Source organism: Drosophila simulans, chromosome 2R (genome assembly GCF_016746395.2).
Source record: "Drosophila simulans strain w501 chromosome 2R, Prin_Dsim_3.1, whole genome shotgun sequence".
Classification (NCBI taxonomy): Eukaryota; Metazoa; Arthropoda; class Insecta; order Diptera; family Drosophilidae; genus Drosophila; species Drosophila simulans.
In genome coordinates this window covers 21,531,247-21,554,963 of record NC_052521.2, presented here as the reverse complement: position 1 = coordinate 21,554,963, position 23,717 = coordinate 21,531,247, and the positions used below count along the sequence as shown (strand labels likewise).

General features: G+C 49.3%; 5 protein-coding genes across 11 annotated transcripts; all 5 read left to right on the top strand.

Annotated features, from left to right (window-relative positions):
• Positions 1–3,482: 3,482 nt before the first annotated feature.
• LOC6736059 (serine/threonine-protein phosphatase Pgam5, mitochondrial) lies at positions 3,483–4,429 on the top strand. Its single transcript, XM_002082924.3, has one exon. The coding sequence runs from the start codon at positions 3,544–3,546 to the stop codon at positions 4,384–4,386; it is 843 nt and encodes a 280-aa protein (XP_002082960.2). The 5' UTR covers positions 3,483–3,543; the 3' UTR covers positions 4,387–4,429.
• A 1,282-nt stretch (positions 4,430–5,711) lies between these two features.
• On the top strand, positions 5,712–8,553 carry LOC6736058 (nose resistant to fluoxetine protein 6). Its single transcript, XM_016181222.3, has 9 exons — positions 5,712–6,125; positions 6,195–6,552; positions 6,610–6,683; positions 6,749–6,951; positions 7,014–7,126; positions 7,184–7,394; positions 7,454–7,635; positions 7,695–8,157; positions 8,220–8,553. The coding sequence occupies exons 1-9, from the start codon at positions 5,855–5,857 to the stop codon at positions 8,463–8,465; spliced, it is 2,121 nt and encodes a 706-aa protein (XP_016029460.1). The 5' UTR covers positions 5,712–5,854; the 3' UTR covers positions 8,466–8,553.
• LOC6736057 (chymotrypsin-2) lies at positions 8,544–9,728 on the top strand. The gene is made up of 3 exons (XM_002082922.4): positions 8,544–8,878; positions 8,941–9,217; positions 9,271–9,728. Exons 1-3 carry the CDS (start codon positions 8,616–8,618, stop codon positions 9,622–9,624), a joined length of 894 nt encoding a protein of 297 aa, XP_002082958.1. The 5' UTR covers positions 8,544–8,615; the 3' UTR covers positions 9,625–9,728.
• A 1,062-nt stretch (positions 9,729–10,790) lies between these two features.
• On the top strand, positions 10,791–23,716 carry LOC6736053. 7 transcript variants are annotated; one of them, XM_016181224.2, is made up of 19 exons: positions 10,791–11,255; positions 13,153–13,466; positions 15,358–15,413; positions 15,473–15,705; positions 15,776–15,963; positions 16,142–16,237; positions 17,066–17,277; positions 17,665–17,821; positions 18,311–18,836; positions 19,846–20,137; positions 20,248–20,501; positions 21,275–21,703; positions 21,794–22,012; positions 22,072–22,212; positions 22,277–22,456; positions 22,535–22,720; positions 22,869–22,952; positions 23,164–23,229; positions 23,451–23,716. In XM_016181224.2, exons 2-19 carry the CDS (start codon positions 13,181–13,183, stop codon positions 23,551–23,553), a joined length of 3,708 nt encoding a protein of 1,235 aa, XP_016029458.1. In that variant the 5' UTR covers positions 10,791–11,255; positions 13,153–13,180; the 3' UTR covers positions 23,554–23,716. The 7 variants fall into 7 exon arrangements, with proteins under 7 accessions (XP_016029458.1, XP_039148027.1, XP_016029459.1 ...); XM_039292093.1 differs by having other exon boundaries at positions 23,448–23,716; XM_016181225.2 differs by having other exon boundaries at positions 23,381–23,716.
• On the top strand, positions 14,029–15,371 carry LOC6736055 (UBX domain-containing protein 2B). The gene has a single exon (XM_002082920.4). It carries the CDS (start codon positions 14,120–14,122, stop codon positions 15,179–15,181), a length of 1,062 nt encoding a protein of 353 aa, XP_002082956.1. The 5' UTR covers positions 14,029–14,119; the 3' UTR covers positions 15,182–15,371.
• Position 23,717: the final 1 nt, after the last annotated feature.

Sequence of the window (23,717 nt, the reverse complement as noted above, 5' to 3'; positions counted from 1 at the left end):
GAAAATCAAAGACAAAAACTCGAGTGCAGTGAAAGCAATTAGTTTTAAAGAGCAATATTTTTGGAGTTATATTCAAATTCAAGAGACGAAGCGGGCAAACAATCAAATTGAAACTCACCCACCAAACAAAGTGCAGCAGGCAACACAAATCTGAAATTTATGGGAAGCATTGGGAGTGCGCAAATATAGAGTTTTGGCCGGGTCTTAAGTCGCAGCCCCCGGCCTGAGCCATAAATTGTAACGGCTTTGGTTGTACCTTATGCAGATTTGTTTAACTTCAAAAGGACCAACAAATTGCCAGGCACCGGCTCCGCCTGCTCCTCGAGCTGACTTCTATTCGCTTGCTTTCTGGCAATGCTTTCCGCTTTTATTTTCCCCCAAACATTAATCCACTAAACCGTAAACAAACGATGGCAGTCAACAAAGGACCAACATGGCGTATGAGCTATTAAGTGTAGCACATGTGAGCCGATGTGTTCGTGGGTCTAGCCGTATTTTAAGCTCCCCTGCACAATTCCGCTGTTTCCGCATGCCGTTTCCATTTCCACGCCCTGTTTTTTACCGACTGCAACTGCCGGCCGTTTTCACTTCGAATTGCATCGCAGCCGGGATTTATTGCACTGGAATAGGGCCTTAAAGGTGATATTTCCGCATATGCAGGGCAATTTTCCAAAAGGCTGCAGCAATGATAGCCCAATCAAACGACGTTGTTTCGTAATTTGTAATGTAGATGGGTTTGCCTTATTCTGAACCACAGCTACTGTGATGCGTTTAATTAAATTCCCCCTCGATTGCGTTTAACCCAATCAGACGAATCGCCCGGATTACCCGCCCAAATTAAATATTTAAAAATAATTCCACTTGCTTTGTGCGGGCAGACTTGAGAACTGTGTAAATGAAATATTTATTTGCGCGCTGAAAAGTTTGCGAGCCCCAAGTGCTTATCCTTTCACCAAAGTCACAAGGTCGCCCCGCAGTGGGTGGAGCAAGGCTTTCATTGGCAATTTGTATTTGTTTGCCGTTGCTTGTTGCCTTACGAACATTTTTATTTGAACACAAACACTAACCCGACGAGCGGCAATGAAAGTTAAACAATGTTTGCGGCTGTGCTATCCGTTTCCGCAATAATTTCTCGGATCCGCCTGCTGGCGTTTTGTGTCCTTGACACAATTTCCACAGGAAAACTTTTGATTTTCCACAAGATAATTTGCTAGCTGCGGCTGGGGGTCGCCGCCACTTAAAGTAATGCAAAAAAGAGAGAAGGGGGAAGGCAGCGCGGCAATCCAAATAAGGAAATCAAAATGGCAGGGCAACATAAAAGCCAAGCGAAAATTGAACATCCTGCAGCAGGATGCGCTGCGTCTTGGCGGTGGAAAGGCGGTGGCACAGCACCGGTACCAGAACCAAGCGGCTCCAGCCGAGACGAGCACCATAATTATGGGTGACCGCGATAAGGAGCAGCGCTGAATGCCAGGGAACTGTGCGAGTCCACTCCACGTTGCACGGGACAACTGACGCCAAGGACTCGGTCCAAGGATTCCGGCCGGGGTGGGTGGCACTTTCGCCAGGGCTCGTGGATGGGGAAGGGTCTCCTCGATCCGGACGACTGGTCACCCTGTATGGTGATGGAGACGGAGATAGAGATGAAGACCGTGCCCCACTTTGTGCAATGAGAAATTTCCGCTCGCTCGTTCCTTTTGCCTTTTTGCTTGAAGGATGACATTTTTGCAAATTGCCATCATAATAATAATCAAATTCGTGTAAATTTGTTTGCAAATTCAAGAAGGAAATGGTGTCAGCTGGCCCAGTTCGTCCTCTTGTCCTATTTTTCCTCCCCTTCCCGCCGAAAAGCAGATACAGATGCTTCGGGATTATCAAGTTAATAGCTTTTCTCGTTCTCGTTCCAGCTTAATGCTGATGAAATTAAAAACATAAACTACACAGAGGGTCTGCAGTGATTATGGAGATGGCTTCTGCACATTTGAGGAATGTAAAGTCAAATTATTCCTGTGAACGGATGGCAATTAATTAAGGAGAATTGGTCAGTAAAGTTGCTGAGGCAATACACCCCTTTAAAAGGAAAAGGGTTTAAAATATTTAAAATAGCATACAACAATGTAAAATCCATTTCCATAGATAGTAAATAAAAAGTCAGACCAGATTCTAAGTACTTGCTTCTTTAAAGAATCTACTTATTCACACTTACTATTGCACTGCCAAGGCCTTTCACTCACCTACTTATTCATACACCTTGTGAGAGTAATCCCCTCGCTTCTAGGCCGGATATGTTTTATGGTTATTTGAAGTGGCTTATTCCGAGGTCCCCACAAAAGTAGTGAATGTATGGGTGTGTGGGTACAAGGCCAACTCACGTGAGTGTCGCTGCACCGGGAGAAATATCCATAGAAGCCTTATTTTACTGCAATCCTTTTGACAAGGAGAAGAAAATCAGTGCCTGCAGGATAATCACACTACTGGTTAGGTTGTCATTTTACTGGTTAGGTTGTTCATAAACATCAAACCACTTTACAGTATATGTAAACATTCTTTCAGTGCCACTTTAATTTAAGGTGTCAGGGTGTAAACCACATGAAGCACCTCCTACAGAAGCTTCTTTTCAGGGCAGATAATCCGGCATTGGGCTGATCTGTCCGGAAAACTCGCTTAATTTCAATCCGTGCGGTCACCAATCGATGGGGTTGGACCCAAGCCGACGACTCAACTTCTCAACTTCAGAACGTCCCTCGATGGCGGAGGCACGTCAAAAGTTTCAGTCAACTTCATTAGGCCAAATCCGACGGCCAACAGACTGAGCCCGTCATGGTCAGCCACTTGTGGATATGCCTTTGGTGGCCACATTCCTGATGGCCATGACGCAGCCCAACGCTTTGCCCCGGCACTGCGAGCTGGAATTAAATGAGGCAAGAACTTGGACAAAGTGGTTTAGCCAATGATAGGCAGTTTCCCTTTTCCGGCTGAGTGGCAGAAATTAAACGCCGAGCGCCCAGTCTTAAAGTGGAGCTCATTTGCAGGAGATTCCCCATTCGAATGGGTTTTCCAGGGCATCACCTTGCCAACTCACTTGGGCTCTGGCCGCCCGCTTGTGGAGGGCGCAAAGTTTGCCGCTCGAAAGTTGGTCCCGAGTAGCCTGCCGAGGGTAAAACAACTTTGACACAAAAGTTGACCAAAACCTTTCAGGAGTCCACTTTCTTAACTCTTTCAAGCCCCTTCCTCGTGTCTTGAATGCTAATCAAGAACGGGGAACTCGAATCTGAATAAACTTTTAAAAGTGCGACAAAACCCACTGAGGAGTCAAGTTGATTGCCATTGCAATGGAATTAAACCAATAACTTATACTCTTTAAAAGGTTTTAATTGAGTGATGAACGGGACTTAACGTTCAGAATAATATTAGGACACAATACACCTCTTGAACAATGGACCTCGCAACAGCTTTTAACTTCATTTCGAGCTTAGACCGTAGTAGCCCGGTTTTGGAACGATTTGAATATATACTTTAATAGATCAGATTCCCACGTCTGCCATGAGATACTCCGCCCTTTGGCGCTCGGTGGGCGCCATGAGCTGCGGATCCCTGGTCACCTACTTTGCCATCCGGCTGTTCGATGGCCTGGAACCCTCCATGTTATCAGGTGGATCCCAAGGGGGTAAGGGGCGGGCGATAGAACCTTTGGCCAGTGGCGTCTGGCGGCACCATTGGGACTTGGATAAACCGCAGCTGCAAAAGGTGGCAAATGGCGAGGAGTCCTCCGCCCTGCGACACATTATCCTGGTGCGACATGGCGAGTACACGAGGACCCCGAACGGCAGCCACCTCACGGAACTGGGTCGTCGGCAGGCGGAGCGGACGGGGCAAAGGTTGCGCGAAATGGGCTTGTCCTGGGACCACGTGGTGGCCTCCACAATGCCGCGTGCCGAGGAGACGGCCATGATCATCGTGAAGCAGCTGAACCTCGATCCCCTGAAGATGAAGCGTTGTACTTTGCTGCCGGAGGGCACTCCGTATCCAGGAGACCCCCCCTCCAAGAGGAGTGCCCGCAGCCTGGATCTGGCCTATCAGAGGGATGGTCCGCGGATCGAGGCCGCCTTCAGGCGCTACTTCTTCAGGGCCAGTCCGGAGCAGGAGCACGACTCGTACCTGCTCATCGTGGGCCACTCGAATGTGATCCGTTACCTGATCCTGCGGGCCCTGCAGCTTCCTCCGGCCGCCTGGACGCGCCTCAACCTGAACCACGGCTCCATCACCTGGCTGACTGTGTGGCCGTCGGGCTATGTGACCTTGCGCTGCTTGGGGGACTCCGGATTCATGCCGGTGACCGAGATCACCCATCGAAGGCCGTCGCCGGCGAAATCCGTCAGTAACTAGCTCATGATTAAAGCCAAACTCCGGGATGCGTCTTGGGCACGGACTCGAGGGACTAGCTCATTTTGCAGTACGAGTGGGAACGTGACTTCATGCACATTTTGTCGCAACTGTGTGAAAACCACTTTAACTTTGCCCAAAATCACTTGGCCAACACACTGCCAACTGCATCTGCATCTGCATCCGCATGCCAGCACAGTCACATTCGCACACATCCACATCCACATCCACGTCCACGTCCAGTGGCCACAATGCTGGCGGCTGCCACGCCCAAAGCGGTCATCCCGCCCACTTTTTGGCCACCCGGTAGTTGGCACATTTGCGCTACTCTTTTGGGATTGTCTCTGCTCATTAGTGCGGCTTTAATTTTGGTTATTGCGCCTGTCCCATGTTGTTCGGTTCGGTTTTGGTTTCTGGTCTCGGTTTTCCGCCTCTGGTTTTGGCCATCGTCGACGATGTTGCCTTTGCGTTGCCGTTCGCCGCCGGCGTTTCATTAAATTTGCATCGCTCCGCAATTTGAATTTAATTTGTTGGGAGCTGAATATTGCATTATACCCATCTGCCCGGCCTCCTCAACTGCCACTCACATCGAGTGTCAGCTGCTAAATATTTGCCTCGCCACAAATTCTGGAGCACATGGAAAAAAGGCAAGTGTTTATTTTACGGTCCTGTTATTGCTGTTGCGGTTGGCTGCCCCAAAATGGCCCTTGACGTCCGGCGAATGTGCATTATAGTATGCGTAGGACAGAATGGTATAGTATCCAGCTATAGCTCTAAGGATAATAGAGTCGCTCAAGGATATAAGAGCCCAGACTAGGGAATTTCGGGTGTGAGGTCTACTAACTTAGGCTACCAAATCAGCAGGAGCGTTGCATACTTTCGGGCATTAATGAATGGCGTCTGGTCAGTGGCCAAATAATTGTGTATACCTGGTTAATGCACATCTCAGATGCAATGTTGATTTTAAATATTATTAACCGAGTAAAGGGTATATGATAGTCGTGGCGTTCTATAAGGCTTATAATAGAGAGCTTTCATGCCTCCTGTTCGGACAGTCACATGAACCAGCTTTTAGTTCAGATGACTCATACAGTTTTCAACGCGTGTTTCCCCAGCACAATCTTTCTAATATCAGTAACATCCAAATTTGATTTGTGATAACTCAGTGCTCATGTTTACTATAACACGTTAATCGATTAATTCCCATAATCGTCACCTTATCGCATAATTCATTTGAATACGATTGCCAAGGAATACTTCGGAACCATATAATTATCACTTTAATCAGGCATTTGATTACTTTGAACTGTCGAGGCAGTTCACTATCGGTCTTTTTCGGCGGAATCCGATACTCAGGTCCCATATGACAAGGCCTCATTTTACTATCGCCGGAGTGGCTAATTCGCTTATAGAACCCACCCTATATATAAGGGGTCTAGCTATTCGTCAGTTGGCCATTACAGTTTAAGAAATGTTTAAGTTAGTCGTATGTATTTCTCTTTGTGGGATCGTGCTCACCAGCGCAGCGCAGCCACAGGAAGGAGATGTCCTGCCGGGATATCACAATCTCAAGAAGCTCAGGCCGCTGGGAACTGAATTTGCCGAGTACTTCCATAATGTTACCCTGAGTGACCTGGAAGTCCGGGACCCAAGGCTGCCAAGTCAGCAGGATCTACTGTGCCTCAGGCACATGACTCAGCTCACATTGAGCCTCGTATCTGGTGAATTTTGGGCGCTAAAAAGTGAGTGAGAAATAAAGTATTGTGAAACGGACAATATGTAACCGAATCCGACTAACCTTCTTCTGTCAGTGATTGACTCGTGGGGTCTTATTCCATCTGGCATCCTCACTGGCAACCAAAACGACCTGGGAAACTTCGACGAGTGCCTCAGTATCACAAAGGACTCCATCCGTGGAAAGTACTGCTTTCTAGAGACCACTGTCAGTAAAATACTCGGCGTCAATGGAGCGGCAGCTGAGTTTTGGAAACTAAGAGTTGCAACTTGCTTTCCCGCCTCCTGTTCAGCCAGTCACATGAACAAGTTCCTAAGTCAGATGACTCAGAGAGTCTTCAACGTGAGTATCCCCAGCACAGTTATGAGTATCAGCGATAGCACCTGCCAGACGAGTGAACGCGAACCCTGGGATGGATTAACCATTTTCACAATGTAAGGGCCTCTATATCTATACTAATCAAGGTTGCCAATTAAAATGTCTGATTACAGAGTGCTCTTATCGATAATGGGCTCCATCGTGGCTCTCTGCACCGTATACGACTACTTCAGTTGCCACACTCAAAGTACGTTACTCAATTTGTAAACAAATATTTCAGGAACTCGTCACTCACTGACCGCTATCTTTCAGATCAACTTCCAGCGATGGTCAAGGTATTCTCGGCCAGGGCCAATTCCCGGGCCCTGTTCCGCATCGTCGAGACCAAGCCCAGCTCGAACGTGATCGACTGCCTTCATGGGATTCGGTGCATGTCCCTCGTGTGGGTGGTCTTCTGTCACGAACAAGGATATTTCCTGTCATCGGCATATCTTAACTTCTTCGATATCCTTCGGGTAGGTTAACATTTCAGATAGCATATATCATGATACAAAGGGGTATCTAATTTCTTTTTCAGTGGGTAGAATACCCATCATCTAGCATTTATCTGCACGGCTTCTTCTCCGTGGATTCATTTTTCGTGATCGGCGGCCTACTGGTGGCGTTGATTAGTCTGCGCATGATGGACAAGTAAGATGAATAGTTTTCTTCGATGAGGTGACTCTGACTGTTTGAATCTCTGGACAGATCCAAGGGAAAATTGAATGTGCCTTTGATGTACCTGCACCGCCTGATCCGCATACTTCCCAATGTGGCCGTGGCCATGCTCATCTACACAAAACTCATGGGTCTGATGGCCGACGGTCCGCTCTTCAAGGGCGGATACAGTGGTAAAGAGGTCTGTGGAAAATATTGGTATCGAACTCTGCTGTTCGTAAACAACTATTTCCTTGAAAGGGTAAGTTGCAGTATTTCCAGGCAGTTTTAAGACCTAACACTCATTGGATATTGCTTCAGTGCCTTCCCCATACCTGGTATCTCTGCGTGGACGTGCAGCTATTCCTCATCTCTCCAATCCTGCTGATCAGCCTTCACAAATGGGGCAAGAAGGCAGCTGCTGTTATAGTCGTGGCCATCGGCCTGTTGGCCGCCTTGCTCTTTGGATCGATGATGATACACCACTACTCACTCGTGTTGAAGTATGACTGTCTGCCATTTGCGATTTGAAATGCTCTATTTATCACTTATTGATCCGCAGGAACACCAACGAAGAGTCGCAAAGGCTGTACACCTCAACGCACTACCATTGCACTCCCTGGCTCATTGGATTCATGTTCGGCTACTTCCTGTACCTTAACCAGGGCAAGAAGTTCCGCCTCAACTGGTTAGCTGTGTGGTCTGGGTGGATACTTTGTCTGGCCATGATTTTCACCTCGATATTCGCCATCTATCCGGCGGCAAAGTGGACCACCCCCGCTCCGTCCAGCCTGGAAGAGGCTTCTTACTACACTTTCACCCGGTTGGGCTGGTCATTGGCTATATGCTGGGTGATCTTCGCCTGCATGCAAGGATACGGGGGTCTGGCCAACAGCTTCCTGTCCTCCCCGCTGTGGCAACCTCTCTCGAGACTATCGTACTCCGTCTACATCTGGCACGTTTTTATGCAGGAGCTGAACGCCCGAAGAACTAGGACCAACGCGTACTATTCGGACTACAACATGGTATGTTTTTTGCTTACGAAGACTACTAATATAACTACTACTAATCATATATATTTCCGCAGATGCTCAAATTCTGGTCAGATATTGGATTCACCTTCTTGCTTTCCTATCTGCTCTACCTGATCATCGAAGCACCTTTCAATGGACTTGATATTTTCATCCGGCCTCAAAGGAAGGCACCTCCTACCATGAAAACCCAGACAAACTCAGAACCTACGCAGGAGATTCAGAATATTGAAGATGGATCAAACATTACAGAAGAGCTCAAGGATTGCGACACTGTACCGACTAATTCAGTGTCCAAATAAATATTTACCGTAGAAGGTAGCATAGAAGTATTTTAGAAAACTAGATTTATTCTCGAAATTTTGGCGGGGAAACCAATCTGAACTATATACATATATATACATTTCCCTTAACTTCAATAGTTTTGTTTTAATGTTAAAAATCGAAAAACTATGCAAATTCTGACGGTGTTTTTAGGACTTATCTTGACTACATCGCTATCCAAGGCTGATCTTAGCGTGATCGGCGACATAAGCGACGAAACCTTTGAGATGCTGATATCCGGCGGCTACAAGCCGAAGAGCAACCGGCTGTCCCGCCACGTGGTCTCCATCCGCACCAAGAACTACGTGAGGCACCGGGGAGACAATCACTTCTGCAGCGGAGTCCTGGTGAGCAGTCGTGCGGTCCTGACCGCCGCCCACTGCCTGACGGAGTAAGTTTCAGGATTGTCTTCCGATGATCCCCGGTGTCGAGTAACCAAGCAATCCTTCACAGCCGGTACAAAGCCTCGATGAATCCGCGGGGCATACGCGTGGTTTTCGGGCACATAACTCGACTGGCGGTCTACGACGACTCAGACTTCCGAAGCGTGGATCGCCTGGTGGTCCATCCGGAGTACGAGCGCTACAAGAAGAACGATCTGGCCATCCTCCGGCTCTCCGAGCGCATCCAGAGCTCCAACCACGATGTCCTCCCGCTGCTCATGCGCAAGACTGCCAACGTGACCTATGGCGATACTTGTATCACACTCGGTTGGGGACAGATATATCAGGTGAGCCAACCCATGTCCGTGCCAGTGCCATGGAGTAATGCCACTCTTCCCAGCACGGCCCTTATTCGAATGAACTGGTCTACCTGGACGTAATTTTGAGGCCGCCTTCGCTCTGCGAGAAGCACTACGACACCTTCACCGCGGACCACAATGTGTGCACGGAACCCGTGGGGGATAGCATGAACTGCGCCGGGGACATGGGCGGACCACTGTTGTGCAAGGGGGCTCTGTTCGGGCTCATTGGTGGACACATGGGATGCGCGGGCGGCAAGGCCATGAAGTTCCTCAGCTTTCTGTACTACAAGGACTGGATTCTTGTCACCATCCAATCAATGTCCGACTGCGGGGTCAGAGTATCCTTAAGTCGTGTTTTTCTTACTCCCTTGCTACTGATTCTCGTAATTTGATATACAAAATAAAGCGAAGAAAATTGTAGAATGTGCGGGATCACATTGACTTCAGAGATCACAGAAAATTAAATGTATTGCTGCATGGTCATAGATACACCTCAATAAAAGGCTTTTGACTCACCTTTGATGGTAATATACATTTGGCGGTCGCACCAAAAGGAACCGCAGTTGGCTTTCTGCTCGAGTCATTTGTGACCAAATGTGACATTGATACACCGAACAAAGGACGACAAATGCACACAAAGAACCCGAGGGACCGGAAGTTGGCGTGGTGATATCGCTGCTACCAAACTAGATGCACCTTTGCGGATGTTTCCGGTTAGGAGCCGAGCTGGGGCCAACGTGCCAGACTTTAAGTTTGAAAGCCTCTCCGGACTGGCGTGCGAATCTGACGCAAAATGCATAAATCATAGGCAAATTGAATTTTAGCCATGAAAGGCACTTCTGCCGCGGATGCGCCCAGGCAATGTCGTTGTCGTTTTCGTTTTCGTTGGCGTTGTCGTTGTCACGGGTGCCTCCCGCTGCGAGCACTGACAATATGTTGGGGAAAATGGTGGAGAAATGACGACCCTCCTCGAATTCCCGTCATCGTGGTGCTTAACTTTAGTCCGCTCCGCTTTCGGCTTTCAGCGATGGCAAAACTTTGTCTGGCTTGGCGTTGATGCAAGTTTAAAGCAAAGTCTACTTAATGCAAAGCTCAAGGCGCCTGCCGCCAACACAAACAAAACTGCGAAATTGGTCGTTAGTTCTTATGAGATATATTTGGCATTTCCACGGAAACTAAAGAGCTCTTAGCCAGGCTGTGCAGCATAACCTGGCATCTAGAGCGGGCTTAAATCTCACAGCATCCTTCCAGGCCGTCAAATATTCTATAAAACTGTTCACTTGATATCTGCAAATATGCATAAGCTATCAGAATAATTCAAGCTAATGCCGAGGAATGACTTTGTTACACCCGGTACAATAGGTGATTCCACCTCTGGCTGTAGTTTTCCCGCCGCAGCAGCACGTGCTTTTCCCCCGGGCGAAGAAAATGGGCAAACAACTGTCTATATTCACCATGCGCTTCTTTTCCATTTTCACTCGCTGCTCGGTTAATGCAAATGGTAAAACAGGTAAAAATTTCTAAGTTTTCTTTGGCGATTATTGGGGCCTAAAACCTTTTCACCGTTCAGTCGTCGGACGGCGCTGGTCGAGCTGTGTGGTTGAATTGCGGAGGAAGCCGAGTCAGGACATTCCCTATTCATACTAATTATGTGAAAATGAATAATTAATTGGGTGATAATTGTCGGCTTGATTGCATGCAATGTAAACACCGAAAAATAGTCGCAAAATCGCAAACGGTCAATATTCCAATGCGCTCAATTACGAACCGATTTCAACTCAATTTCGAGTTTCGGTAACGAAACGTTCAAACAAACGAATCGAATCGAATCGAATCGAATCAACATATCAAACTAATTGCAATCGAATTTAAATAACGTTCAATTAAAAGCATGGTTCGCAAAGTCAAACCCATAATCACGCCATATTTGCCCGTGTAAAGTGTGTGAAAGTGTTTAGCGAGGAGGGAAAGAGAGAAAGGGCTCCGATTCAACATCAATCAATTAATTGGGATCCCGAACGAGGTGCGTAAGTTCGTTTGCCGTGCAATTCGTTAATTAATCGGATGCAGTGCATTAGCACAAACTGGAGCGTTAAGTCTGACTCATTATGTTTAATCCGAACGAACTGCTGACTTCGTTGGTGTGGGTTTAAAGGTTGGGAAAGTTATACACGAGCTAACACACAAAACTCCATTCTGGTAGGTATTCTGGTATTTCAAAAATAATTTGGGCGCCAGTAAGTATGCAACACTCAGTTACTTACTGCATCTTTGAAAGTGGCGCCTATAAGAATGCACTCAACTTTGGATTTCGATGAGATTTGCTTTGTACTAGCTAAGCACCACTTCACCCTTGAGTTGAACAACCATTATCGAACTGCTTTTATTATCCACCGTACCGTTAGTAACGCGAATAACTCCACTCTAAGCCGTTCTGAAAGCCTTTTACTCGGCGTGACCCAATGCATTGAACTCTGCCACCTCGCTCCGTAATACTCTCCGCCTGTTATCATTGAACGGCTTTCACTAATATCTTTCTAACAAGCAGAGAAATGGCTACAATAATAGGGAGATAATAGCCGACAACAAGTCCACACAGTGCGTATCGAGTTGCCTTCGAAGAGCTTGGCCAGCACAGTCGAGCGCCTTGACTCGTGTCCACTTGGCTAACATAATCGCACATGCGGTCACATACAAATGGAGATGGCACATACGCACATACACACGTATGCGAACGAGCTGGGGACGCAGTGCATCGGCGTATCGAGTTTTAATGACCCACTTTCCAGCTCAAGACTGTTAGGTTCGGCCAGCCATCTGTATTGGTTTGGTCTAATTCGGAAAGTCCCCTGGCAGAGCAATTAGTATGGCCATTGGCCAGCATGAATGGGCGATAAAGGCGGCAAACGGCGAACGTGGTATTGTCAAGGAAAACAAATGAGTTGGGTTTGCAACGGCCACTTGAGGGGCTTCTGCCCGGGTGTCCGTACTTCTCCGGGCCCGAAAGAGATGTCTGCCCCCAGAACCGAAAAACAGAAAAGAGAAAGCACTGAAAGAGTGATTTTGCAGTCTCTGAAAGTCATTACCCATTGATATGTGCACTGCAGGAGGTGAAAGAGAGACCCTTTGGCTAGCTAGTTTGCTCGATTTTCAGCTCGATTGTGTGTTGACAGCATTGGAAAGGGCAAAGACAGCACAAGATTGCAACAAAGCGAAAGCTGAAATGAAAATTAATAGAATTAAGAGGTGAAGAATTCAATTCACGGCGACATTCACGGACGCCACTTAAATGGAACAGAACCTTGGCGGGAATTCAGTTCCCGCCCACACTGCGTATGCTTAATAAAGCAAACCAAGCTGTTTTCAAAAGTAATCAATATCAATGAAATATATAAATATTTATATGATATTTTATTGGGCATTTGTTCCTAAGTATGTGACATATAGCTGGCCAGACACATTTTACTATCCTGTACCATACGCTGCGTATACGTAACTTGATGATGATTACTTACAGACCGCTCCTAGTTTCCCAACAATGGGGTCAGGTCACTTTGTATTTAATAAACAAAATTTAGATCCCAGAAGAACAATTTGTGTGGGAAATATGTGAGAATTCCCCACGAAGCTGCAATATTCATTAATTTGGCGAATGTCACATAATCTTCGTGAGTTACTAGGGGCCCGGCTAGTTACTTGGGTGTTTTTGGAACCCGGGCGTAGGAACATACATATGAATGCATAATTGGAACATAAAATTCCGGGAATATTTTACAGCGTTCTCCGGGGCCCCATGTGAGTGTTTGGTTTTTGTTTGGCCCGATACTGCTGAGCTCCACTCTGCCCCTCTGCCTCTCTGCCCACCCGCGCTCTTCCCGACTATTCATGGCCATGCCTGTTCCGCATTAATTCATTCGCAGGGCGGAGAACCAAGCCATCCGGCCGAAGATGGACCAGCGCAATCTAACACTGCCAACGCCAGCCGCAACAACAATTATGTCCTCGTCATCCGCAGCGATGTCGGCGGGCTTCGCATCCCTTGGAGGACCCACCACGTCCGCCCTGGCCGGATCCACAATAGCATTACCCACAACAACAACGGCGCCGCCAACAACGACGCCAGCCACATTTTTTACCTACAGCATACCAGGCATGGACATTGCGCCAGGACCATTTATATTCACCTACGTTAGTGAATTTTTATCGCTTATCACGCCCGAGGAATTGCCGCTGGGTAAGTCCCTCCACGTCCGCCCCCGCAGTGGGCGTGGCCCTGCATCCTTGTGCCCGTGTAGGATCGAAGGATATCGGGGAAAGGGTTTCCAGGTGTGTGGGCTGGTATTCAGGACGTCTGCTTGCCAACAATGAAGGCATTAGAGATGTAAATTCAGGAGAGCCTTTGATAGGTGGGCAAGTTATTCAGCCCAGATGGAAGACCTCATATAAATTGTGCACAGGGAAAAACATGTGTCCGCATAAATTATGTCGATTTGGTTTCGTATCTCGGATTTTCTTTAAATGTTTTATAAGTGGTGTCCTGTTACATTCGCCCAAAACTACTTTAATCTTTTATTTAAGCAAAGGACCGCTTTCTGTTAGTTCACTAATGATACTGATTTCTCTAAGTGCTCGGAGGCTTTATATTACGTTTAAAACAATCAGGACCTAAATAGTTCCACTGGCACTAATCCCTAAGTAGTCTCAGCCTCGTCCCTGACCCTTTAGCCATTAAAAATGCATGTTGGGCGAGAGGTTGTGGCTGGCACAAGGACTTTCGGAACGAGCCAAAGCCCCAGTCGGCCTAGCTACAGTGATCCCCCTTCGGACGATATGTGTTTCTAAATTCAACCCGACGAAACAGCCCCAGGGTTGTTCGTCCCTGCCCAGATGACCGATGAGCAGAAGCTGAGCACCTTCATGAAACGGCATGGGGTGCGTGAGGAGGTGGCCCGTCAGTACCTGAGCTCTAACAACTGGTCCCTTGAGGTAGCCAGCAGCACCTACGAATCGGAAGCGGTCTCCAAAAAGCAGGAGCCCGAGAAGTCCTCCGAACACTCGCAGGCGAATGAGAGCAATCGGGATCTCCATTCCCTGCTGAGTGAGATATCCCGGCGGAAGGAGGGCGACCAGGAAGGCTACCAGGCATGTGCATCGAACAGCTCCTCCGATCACGACAGTCCGGCGGGCAAGCGGGTGAACATCAACAGCTCCACGCCGGCTATAACCAACAACGACAGCGACCGCAGTCTGCGGGTCTGGGGTCATGGCAATCGGTTGGGAAGCGCCCATCCCATCAATCCCCCTCCTAGATCCGCGACCGAGGATTCGGATACGGAACCAGCCGACGACGAGCACACCATAGTCGTCCTTCACCTCTGGTCTGAGGGATTCTCCCTGGACGACGGCTCGTTGAGGCTGTACGCACTGCCCGAAAACGAGCGATTTCTCCGCGCTATTTTGAGGGGGGATTTCCCCGAGGAAATGCTCCGGGTGCCCAGAGTGCAGCTGAGCGTGCAGGATCACACTAACGAATCCTATCGTCACTTGTCCCGGAAACAGTTCATGGGACCTGGCCGACCGCTGAACAGCCCCTCACCCCAGATACTCGTCGTGGGCCCAATGCCCGTTGAAGCCCAAGGCCTTCAGCTCAACGAACGGGCCGACACGACCACCGTGCAGTTGAGGATGGCGGATGGGAGTCGTGTGGCAGGTCGCTTTAATCTCACCCACAACGTCGGGGATCTCTACCAGTATGCCCGACTCGCCAGACCCGAGTTCTCGGACCGGAGCTTCGTCCTGATGACCGCCTTTCCGCGACAGGAACTCGTCGAATCGGACACCCGTACTTTGGTGCAGGCGAATCTCTGCAACGTGGTGGTCATCCAACATTTGAACGAGGAGCAGGTGGAGCCGTTGTCCAGCGATGCTTCAGAACCCCTCGTGCAATAAAAGGCAGCAATGATGTATACATGTTTAAATATTTATTTTTACTATGTTTTATATGGGACAATGAGCCACGTTGGGCTAGTTTTATGCATGATGTAGATACTCCTACACTAAAGATAAATCCTCAGGCAGATAATGATATTAGGGTATTACCATAAATAATGTTTATGACATTGCAGATTCCATACGCGATGTTTTACACAAAAATACCAGCCTGATGGACTTCGCCTCCAATGTGAGTAGTTGTACAGCGGAGTCTTGGTCATATCGTAAGAGTTCTGTTCCCCATCTTAGGCCATTAAAATCGAGTCCGGCTTCATTGCCCTGATGAGCGTGTTCGCCATCCTGGCCCTGGTACCCCTGATTGCCACGTGCGCCTGGTGCTGCGGTCGTCGCTCCACCCAGGAGGAGGTGGACCACATACGGAATGCACCCTGTCACATCCGGGACGAGTCGCTGGAGGAGAGCTTGCGGTGTCGCAAGAGCGCCGGACTGGTCACCCTGTGGGTCGTCTTCATCCTGCTGACGTGCGTTCAAACTTAGAGCTTAACTTTTAAGGGCAATGGAAAGTAAATGCCGGGGAAACCCATTTTGCAGGCTGAGCGACTTCAGCATATTTTACGCCAACAGTCGCTTGTCCGCCGGAATAGAGATGACGCCCGAGATGGTCAAGTCAGCCGTGCACGACGTGGAGGTCTTCCTGAAGGACACGCATCTACAAATCAAGCAAAAACTGGATAATGGCTTTCACGTTTCCGTGGAGCGGGTCGTCAAAGACCTGGAAGGTCAGTAGTGATTCAGACAGTCGGTCGGCAAAGTTGGCCAACTTTGTGTCGCCGAGCACTTGAGTTCGAACTCCCGCCCAGTTTATAGCCTTCGATCCATGCATTATGCTGCAACTTTTCCCGCAGTGCGATGTAGATGTAGATGTCTGAATTTATTGTGTGCATCTCTCTCCCGCAGACGTGGATGTTCTCCTTGGCGAGCCGATTCAAGCGGAAATATCCGCACACACTGGCCTTGAGCTGGCGTATGATTCACTGACGACGCTTAGCCTGGGTGAGTACGGATGGTTAAGTGCTCCCAAGCGATGCCCTGCAAAGCGATGGCCATGCGATTGTCTGCTCACGGACTTGACCCAAATTCCGCCGTTGGTCATGCACCATCAGTAGGCCTACGCACCAGCACCCACCACCATATTGGCCAAACATGACAATAAAGCAGCCACAATAAATTACGGCCCCAAAAGGGTGCGACCTTTGTTGAGTGGGGCTCAAATAATCCACAATTCCCCTCTGAATTTATTGTGGTTTCCGCAAACTAAAGCTAATAAGCGAACGCCCTCTTGAGCGGATAACTTTGGATTTCATTTAATCACTAGGACTTAATCGCCTTCAAAAGCTAAAAATACTATTAATTTATAAAAGTCATACATCAATTTAATACACACTTAAAAATATTGCCCCATACCGCACATCTTCCAACATGTCGGTTGCAGTAGCCTCCACTCAAGAACAAACAATCTGAAAAATCAGAAATCAGAATCCACTGGAGCCCCAAACCGCAGGCCATCGGTAAATATGTTAGATGCGGTTCCTCGGCGAAAACCATTGTTTGCGCCCAATTTCATTAGGGGAATGCAAACGGAGGCAGCCTGTTCCGGCGAAAGTCTTCCTACACAATTGCCAAGATGACAACTCCATTATGTTCGCCATCGAACACAATGTGTAATTTGGAATGGCTCCTGCTACTGCTTGACTCACCAAGCCCAACCCCAAACCCAATCCGTAGCCCAAGTCCCCAACCCCTCCGCCCACGGATCCCCAAATAAAACACGCTACAATAACGCTGCAAATAATAATATTTTCGTGCATTTGTCGCTGTCAGCGAACGCGGAGCTCATCTACCGCGTGCTCATGCTGCAGGAGACGGTGGGCAGGGCCCTGAAGCTCTCCCAGGAGGCGGCCGCCAGGATGGAGGAGCTGCAGATCCAGCTGTCCGTGCTGCAGCGCCAGTGCACGTACCGCGACCGCCCGCTCTGCGACACGTTGCGTATACGCAGCTTCGAGGAGAACGGCGTCGTCGACGCCCTGAAAACTGTGAGTCCTTGTCAGTCTGCGCCGCTCTATTGTGCTCCTCCCTGGGCACCCGAGGATACTCTTGCAGAAAGTGGGAAAATATGCAATATTCATGGAGATCACGTGTTAATAAAAGTGATTGAAAGCTGTTCAAAAGATTGCTTCAATATGTGTTGCATGTTACTTAAAAGACCTTCATTAGTATCCCGAGTGCTCTGCAAGGGTATTCCGCAGACTGCGTTTCCCCAAAGCCAGCAGCCTTCGTTTCTAGTTGAACGTATAAATAATTTGTACTCCGACTTCCTCTCCTCCTACCCGTTTTCCTTGGACCTCACTGTTTTTCTAATTCCAACCGCCATATCTCATTTCCTGGACAACGGCACGACGACATCGCCGACAATTTGTCAGCTGCAAGAGGACCAGAGCATCTTCCGTATGCGCTACTTGGGCGAAATTGAATTCGGTGCCACTGTCAAAAATCTGACATCGGAAGTTGGCGTGTCACGTTCCATTTTCAGCAATTTCCCGCAACAAGTTAAACATGACACGGCTTATGAGCGGAACTGTGAGTAGAGCAATCAAAATAAAAGGGGGCAGCCCACAGCCCCACATCCCCACATCCCCCCGATATTTAAGTTTAATCGCCCGCCCTACATCTAAATCCATATTGTGCCCTGGCCCAAACTCAATTATGCCAACTGGCTAAGTGTGCAATTCAATCAATGGCACAGGTGTCAGGCTTCCCATCCACATTCCCCTACCGGCCACCCCATGAATCCGGCAATGCAATTTCCTAAACATTCAGCTGAGTGCACTCGAAGAAGTGGGAATATTAAATTGATAAGATTCCTGAATTAAGATAGAAACATATATGTAATTCCATATGCCTACAAATCCTCGTATTGAAATACTTGTACTGAGAGAAGCTCAAGTGCACCTCGGGTTTCTTTCCGTGTAGCCACATAAGTTGCTCAAGTCTAGCCCCCAATATTAATTAGTGTCATCGGGTTCTGGTCTGTGGATGCTAATTGAATTGGCTCTTACTTACCGGCAGATACATTGGAGCAGTTGGCCAGCATTCGCCACCGGACGACTGCCAATGCCCAGCAGCTGACCTCTACGGTAAATGGACTGCTAAGGCGGCTGGAGGACACCTGGTCGTCCCTGCAGCCCGCCTACAACGAGCTGAAGGAGTGGGCGGACGCCTACTGGAGTGTGGGCTGGATTGCCGGCACGGTGATAGTCTGGGTAATGCTCTTCATGCTGATGTCCTACTGCTGCTTCCTCTGCGAATCGAATGCCAAGTCCGGCGTGGTCTTCTTCATCGCCGTGATGCTCATCTGCTTGGCCAGCATTTGTCTCACCATTTTCGGGGTGTTCTCCCTGGCCGTGGGCGGCAATGCCGAGGTCTTTGTCTGCCGATCTCTCTACGACGACGACTACAACATGCTGGGTAAGCTGCTGGACAAGCCGGGTTACGCATACGCCCGGGAGCCCCAGACCGGCATCATCGGGGAGCTACTGCGTCCTGTCGGCGTCAATCGGTCGGTGGTCAACGTGGGTCTGGGCCAGGCCCTCAGGTGAGTCCACGTCCACTAACCGCACGTGTGTATCCAGATTCCCAGGTAGTCAAAGTTGAAGCCCAACATTCCAGCGTCGAAGTAACGAATTTGGTTATCCAATTACTTTGATACTGTACGTGCCTGTAATTTTGATTGCCCCCAAAGACCGATTATCCCTGCTCTCCGTGGGAAAAATGATATGCCAGTTTTTATGGTGGCTTCGAATCGCAGTTAAGTGGGAAATTAGACAGGCGTAGTACGTACAATGTGTTTAATGTTTCGTTTTTCTTGGATTTATTAAATGGCAAACCATGCCGAAAGGCCCCCTTTTTGTTTCCCAGATTAAGCACTATAGTTTTCTATAATTTCTACGTTCCATTATTGCCTTTCCGAAACGCTTGGCTGCACTTTCCGAAATCCTCCCGTGAGCCAATCCAGTTCCTGCCAAAATGGTTGCTCCTAATCGATTCCACTGTGATTACCCATTTCTGTGATTATTGTTGCCACTCCCAAACTTTCCCAACTGAAACTTGGGCAGCCGCAACGCACTTTCTCTCAAAGTTGCTCGGCTTCCAAGTCCCATCCTCCATTCCGTTCGGAACTCAAGGGTCCGGCCCAGAACAGGCCAGGGAACAAAGCAGTCGGCCTGCGCCACAAAGTTTTGAAAGCCCAGTGAAATTTGGTAGCCACATGGCACTCAATTTTGCAGGGAACACACCAATGCCAATTCAACCAGCCGCACGCACCACCCACTCGGCCGCCACCCACTAACCACTGACCACCGAGCACCCACTGCCACCCAGTGCCACCCACTTGTAACCGCAAATTTTAAGCACGATTCCAATTATCCGAGCAGCTACAAAATGCACATGCAGGCGGCGGAGATGTGGAGATGCGGCGGAGATAGACTAGGGGCATAAGCTGCCGACTTTGCAGGGACGCACTCCCCACCCTCGCCCCACCCCGTAGATATTGTGGGTATATGGGGCTAAGGCCAATCTTCTGACGCTTCTTTGACACAACACAGGGGCTGCGAGCAAAATCAAGCATCGTACAATGTCTTTCAATTGGATGCGTTCGTGAACACCAGCAAAATCTCCGACCTGAGGCAGTTCCCCAAGGTGTCCACCGCCATCGATGCCATCTCCGTGTCCGGCCGCACGCTCCTCTCGCTCACGCAATCCGTGCAGAACATTTTGGAGAACATGCTGCAGACGTCCTCGTTCAATTTGACCACGTACCGCAGTAGCGTGGGTGCGCCCACGCCCGAAAAGGATTTGGCCACGTTCATTGATCAGATGCAGCGGGTGGCCTTGCAGGTGAGTGCAGCACCCCCTGATTAGTTTCAATTAAAATGAGCTGGGAGTGCGCGGGCTACGTGAGCTGCATAACATCGCAATCCACTCACTCATCCGCTTTGTGTCGTTAGATTCAGGACGTGGCCACCTCCTCGCGCATGACCACTCTGGGCAGCCGCGCCAAGCGGCTGCAGGCCTCGATTCTTCAGCCTCTGGAGAACCTGCAGAACGAGATTCTCTACCACCTGACGGCGCTGGAGCTGCAGCGCGATCCGTGGGCCAAGCAGGTCAACCAGACCCTGAACCACCTCAAGAGCATCCAGAGCTACCTGGAGAACAAGGCCGGCGAGATATGCCACAACATGACGCGGGATTACACGGATCGGTGAGATATAGTGCGCTTGCATTTCAGTAGCATTACACATTGTCTAAGTACCGACCCAGAATCATTGTTCTTAATTGCGGCAAAGTCACAGCAATTTGGTCCCGATGGTGGAAATCCCCCCGAAAGTCTGCCATTTAGCCACTCTTCCCTTCCGAGTGCCTGGGGCACTTGGTGCTGCATTCTCGGTCTGTCTGCATGTTTGAGTTGTATTATTGTGTTGCTCTTTCGCAACCAGCGGAGGAGCAAACAACTCAAACAATTGCAGTTGTGCACTCGGGAGCAGAGCACATAGTTTCCGGCTTTATCAGATAATTGAAAGTCCTAATCGTTTGATTAAGTTTGCCAAGTGTCATGATTGCATTTTTAGTGTTTTTCCAAGTGTCCACTTGCGTCTGCCACACGGACGCACTACCACCACTCCTATGAAGCGCACTAGGTGAAAGGGGCAGGAATGCTAAGCATTCTGCCCAAATATCCTTTATCCTTTCAAGCCAACTTTGCTGCCTGTGCAGTTGGGACTGAGTTTGAAATTGTTGCAGCCACTTATGAAGTACAGAGCTCCTCAGGCGATATGCCAAATAAACAATACAATGGTCTTTAGAGTGTCCTATTTCTTATCATTGGCCATTCAAAAGCAAAATATGCTTGTACAGATTTTAAGTACATAAACACATTAAATACATTCAATTCAAATTTTAGTTGCAGTTGACTGCTTTTGTATGTATTTGCATTTGTATGTGTATCGAGTATTCTCAAATGTTTAACCCCACCAGCTTGAAGGCCTACTTGACCACCAGTAAGGCAACCATGGAGTCCCAGCTGGGCGACACCACGACCAAGTGCCGACCCTTCTACGACACCTTCGACGCCAGCCGCACCTTCCTCTGCCGCAACATGGTGGACTTCATCAACGGCCTCACCTTCTTCATCTTCCTTACGCTGCTCCTCTGGGCTATCGGCACTCCGGTGGGCCTCAACCTGATCACGGTCCAAACGCGGCTGAATGTGATGCAGGCGGCTCAGGCGCGCAGCAAGGGCAGGCACAGGAGGAGCGACCGGAGTCCGGAGCATGAGCAGAGGAGCGGAAGTCGCGGCCGGAAGAAGCAACGGACGAGCAGTTCGGCGACCAGCGGGCGGAGCGGAAAGAGGGACCAGAGCCGGGAGAGGAGCACGAGCAGCACGGCGAGACCGAAACCACCTTTGTAAGTGCCGTCGCCACACGTCTTGTCCTCTTGCTCCTCATCTCTACTGACCTACTGACTGCTACTGACTGCTACGCCATAACATTACAGAAGACGGACTGCCACTGAAGAAACACTCGATCTGGCAGACGAAGACTCCACCCCATCGAGACAGCAGCAGCAGCAGCAACCGCCGCCACAGCGACGCCAGGAATCGGACAGGGAGCGGGTGCGGGAGCGGGATCAGCGAAGTCGGGAGCGGGAATTGAGCAGGGGCCGCGACGCGTCCGCCATGAACACGCCGGTGCGCAGCCGCAGTCGCCAGCAACTGTGAGTAGCAAACGTCGGATGAGCCACCGCATCTCATTTCATCACGTTGCATATGTCAGGCGCCACGACCCCGAGGACGACAATTGGGGCTCGTCCAGCGGACCCAGTAGGGCCAACTCCCGAGAGCGAGATCGCGAGAGCAGTCAGACTAGAAAGATACTCAATATTTGGCAGACGCGCAATAAGGTCAAGACGCCCCTGTAAGTCGAGGTCCCTTAGCCACCTTAGATACCCTTCTGACTTTTCTCCCCCATTCACCTGAAGTCGCCGTCAAGGCACTGAGGAGTTCGACTTTGAGGATGCCCACGAGGACAGGGGCTGGCAAGCCCAGTCCCAAAACCAGGTTCAGAACCAAAGCCACGCTCATAACCAGTCCAGTGTCAGTCCCGAACAAAGGCCCGATCCGCGCAGCCATCGCTCCAATCTCCGTACTAAGCCCAAGTTGTAAGTGACCCCCGGTGATCCCAATTCCTCCTCGAGGTCCGCCCCCCACTCACTCTCTGCCCCCTCTGTGCATGCCAGACGTAGTACCAATGCGGATAGAGCTAGCAGTGAAGCGGTCCGGCGACCCATTACTCCCGTGCTCAGCGTAAATCCGGACATTCCGGCCGCCATTCCGATGCCCCGGACGCCAATGCGTCTCAAGAGCAAGGTGTCGTTGACCGCCCGAGCTGTGCAGGACATTGTCAACAAGCGGAATCAGCGCCTGTGAGTGCCTCAGTCCCGGAACCCAGAATAACACCCCACCCAGGTAGAGCTCACTGCACCACCCACTCAACCACCAGCCTCACCCAACCCATTAGCTCAGCTATTCCTCTCTGAAATAAAGCACTTACCAACCTTGTATCACCTGCAGCCAACGCACCGGCACCGATGAATTCGACTTGGACGACAGCGATGCATACGGTGCTGGAGGCCATTTGGATGCGGACGTGGCGGCGTAAGTCTGTGGGACTGGGGATATATGAGTGTTGCAGAAATCTCGAAATCCTAGCGGAGATACATTCAGAGTTTCACCAATCTATGAATGAAATGTATTCGCACCATGACCAAAGTGATTTCTATAACAAATGGTCAGAGATTTCTGTGGCACCTCGAACAATGGGGCAATGATAACTTCCCCACTAACAACAACTATCACCATCTTTCAGCGCGCGACGCACGCCGCCCAGGGGCGCACCTCCGCCCCCTCCTCCGCCAGCGGCCGGCTTGAACAGGTTCTACCAACGTTATTAACCGTATTCTGTTGCCAATGAGTTTGTTTTTTGATTTGACTTTTGGTTTTTTGATTAATTTGATCGAATCTTGAGCACATGCCAGGGACAGAGTACCAACCAAATCACACACAAATTCTTATTGTGTTCACAGCGACAAAGTCTATATATTCTGAACTTGCTTTTTCTCCCCGCAACTCCACCGATCCGACAACATTCAGTAGTGACCGCACGGTGCGCTGGAACGAGGACGAAACCGAGGACTTTGACTTCGAGGAGGTCGACGCGCCGAAGAGTCCCATGTATCTGAGCCACAATCTCCATTGAGCCCATCTGAGATCGCGTGTCCCACACCTCGAATATGCGATTTGTTTTGTATTTCGCTTGTAGCACTCCCTAGATCTTAAGTGAACTGTAGCTATAGTGGCGTTTCAATATGTTTAAGGCATTTAACAGGCGTTAATAAAGAAACTATCTGTAGCCAATTTAAG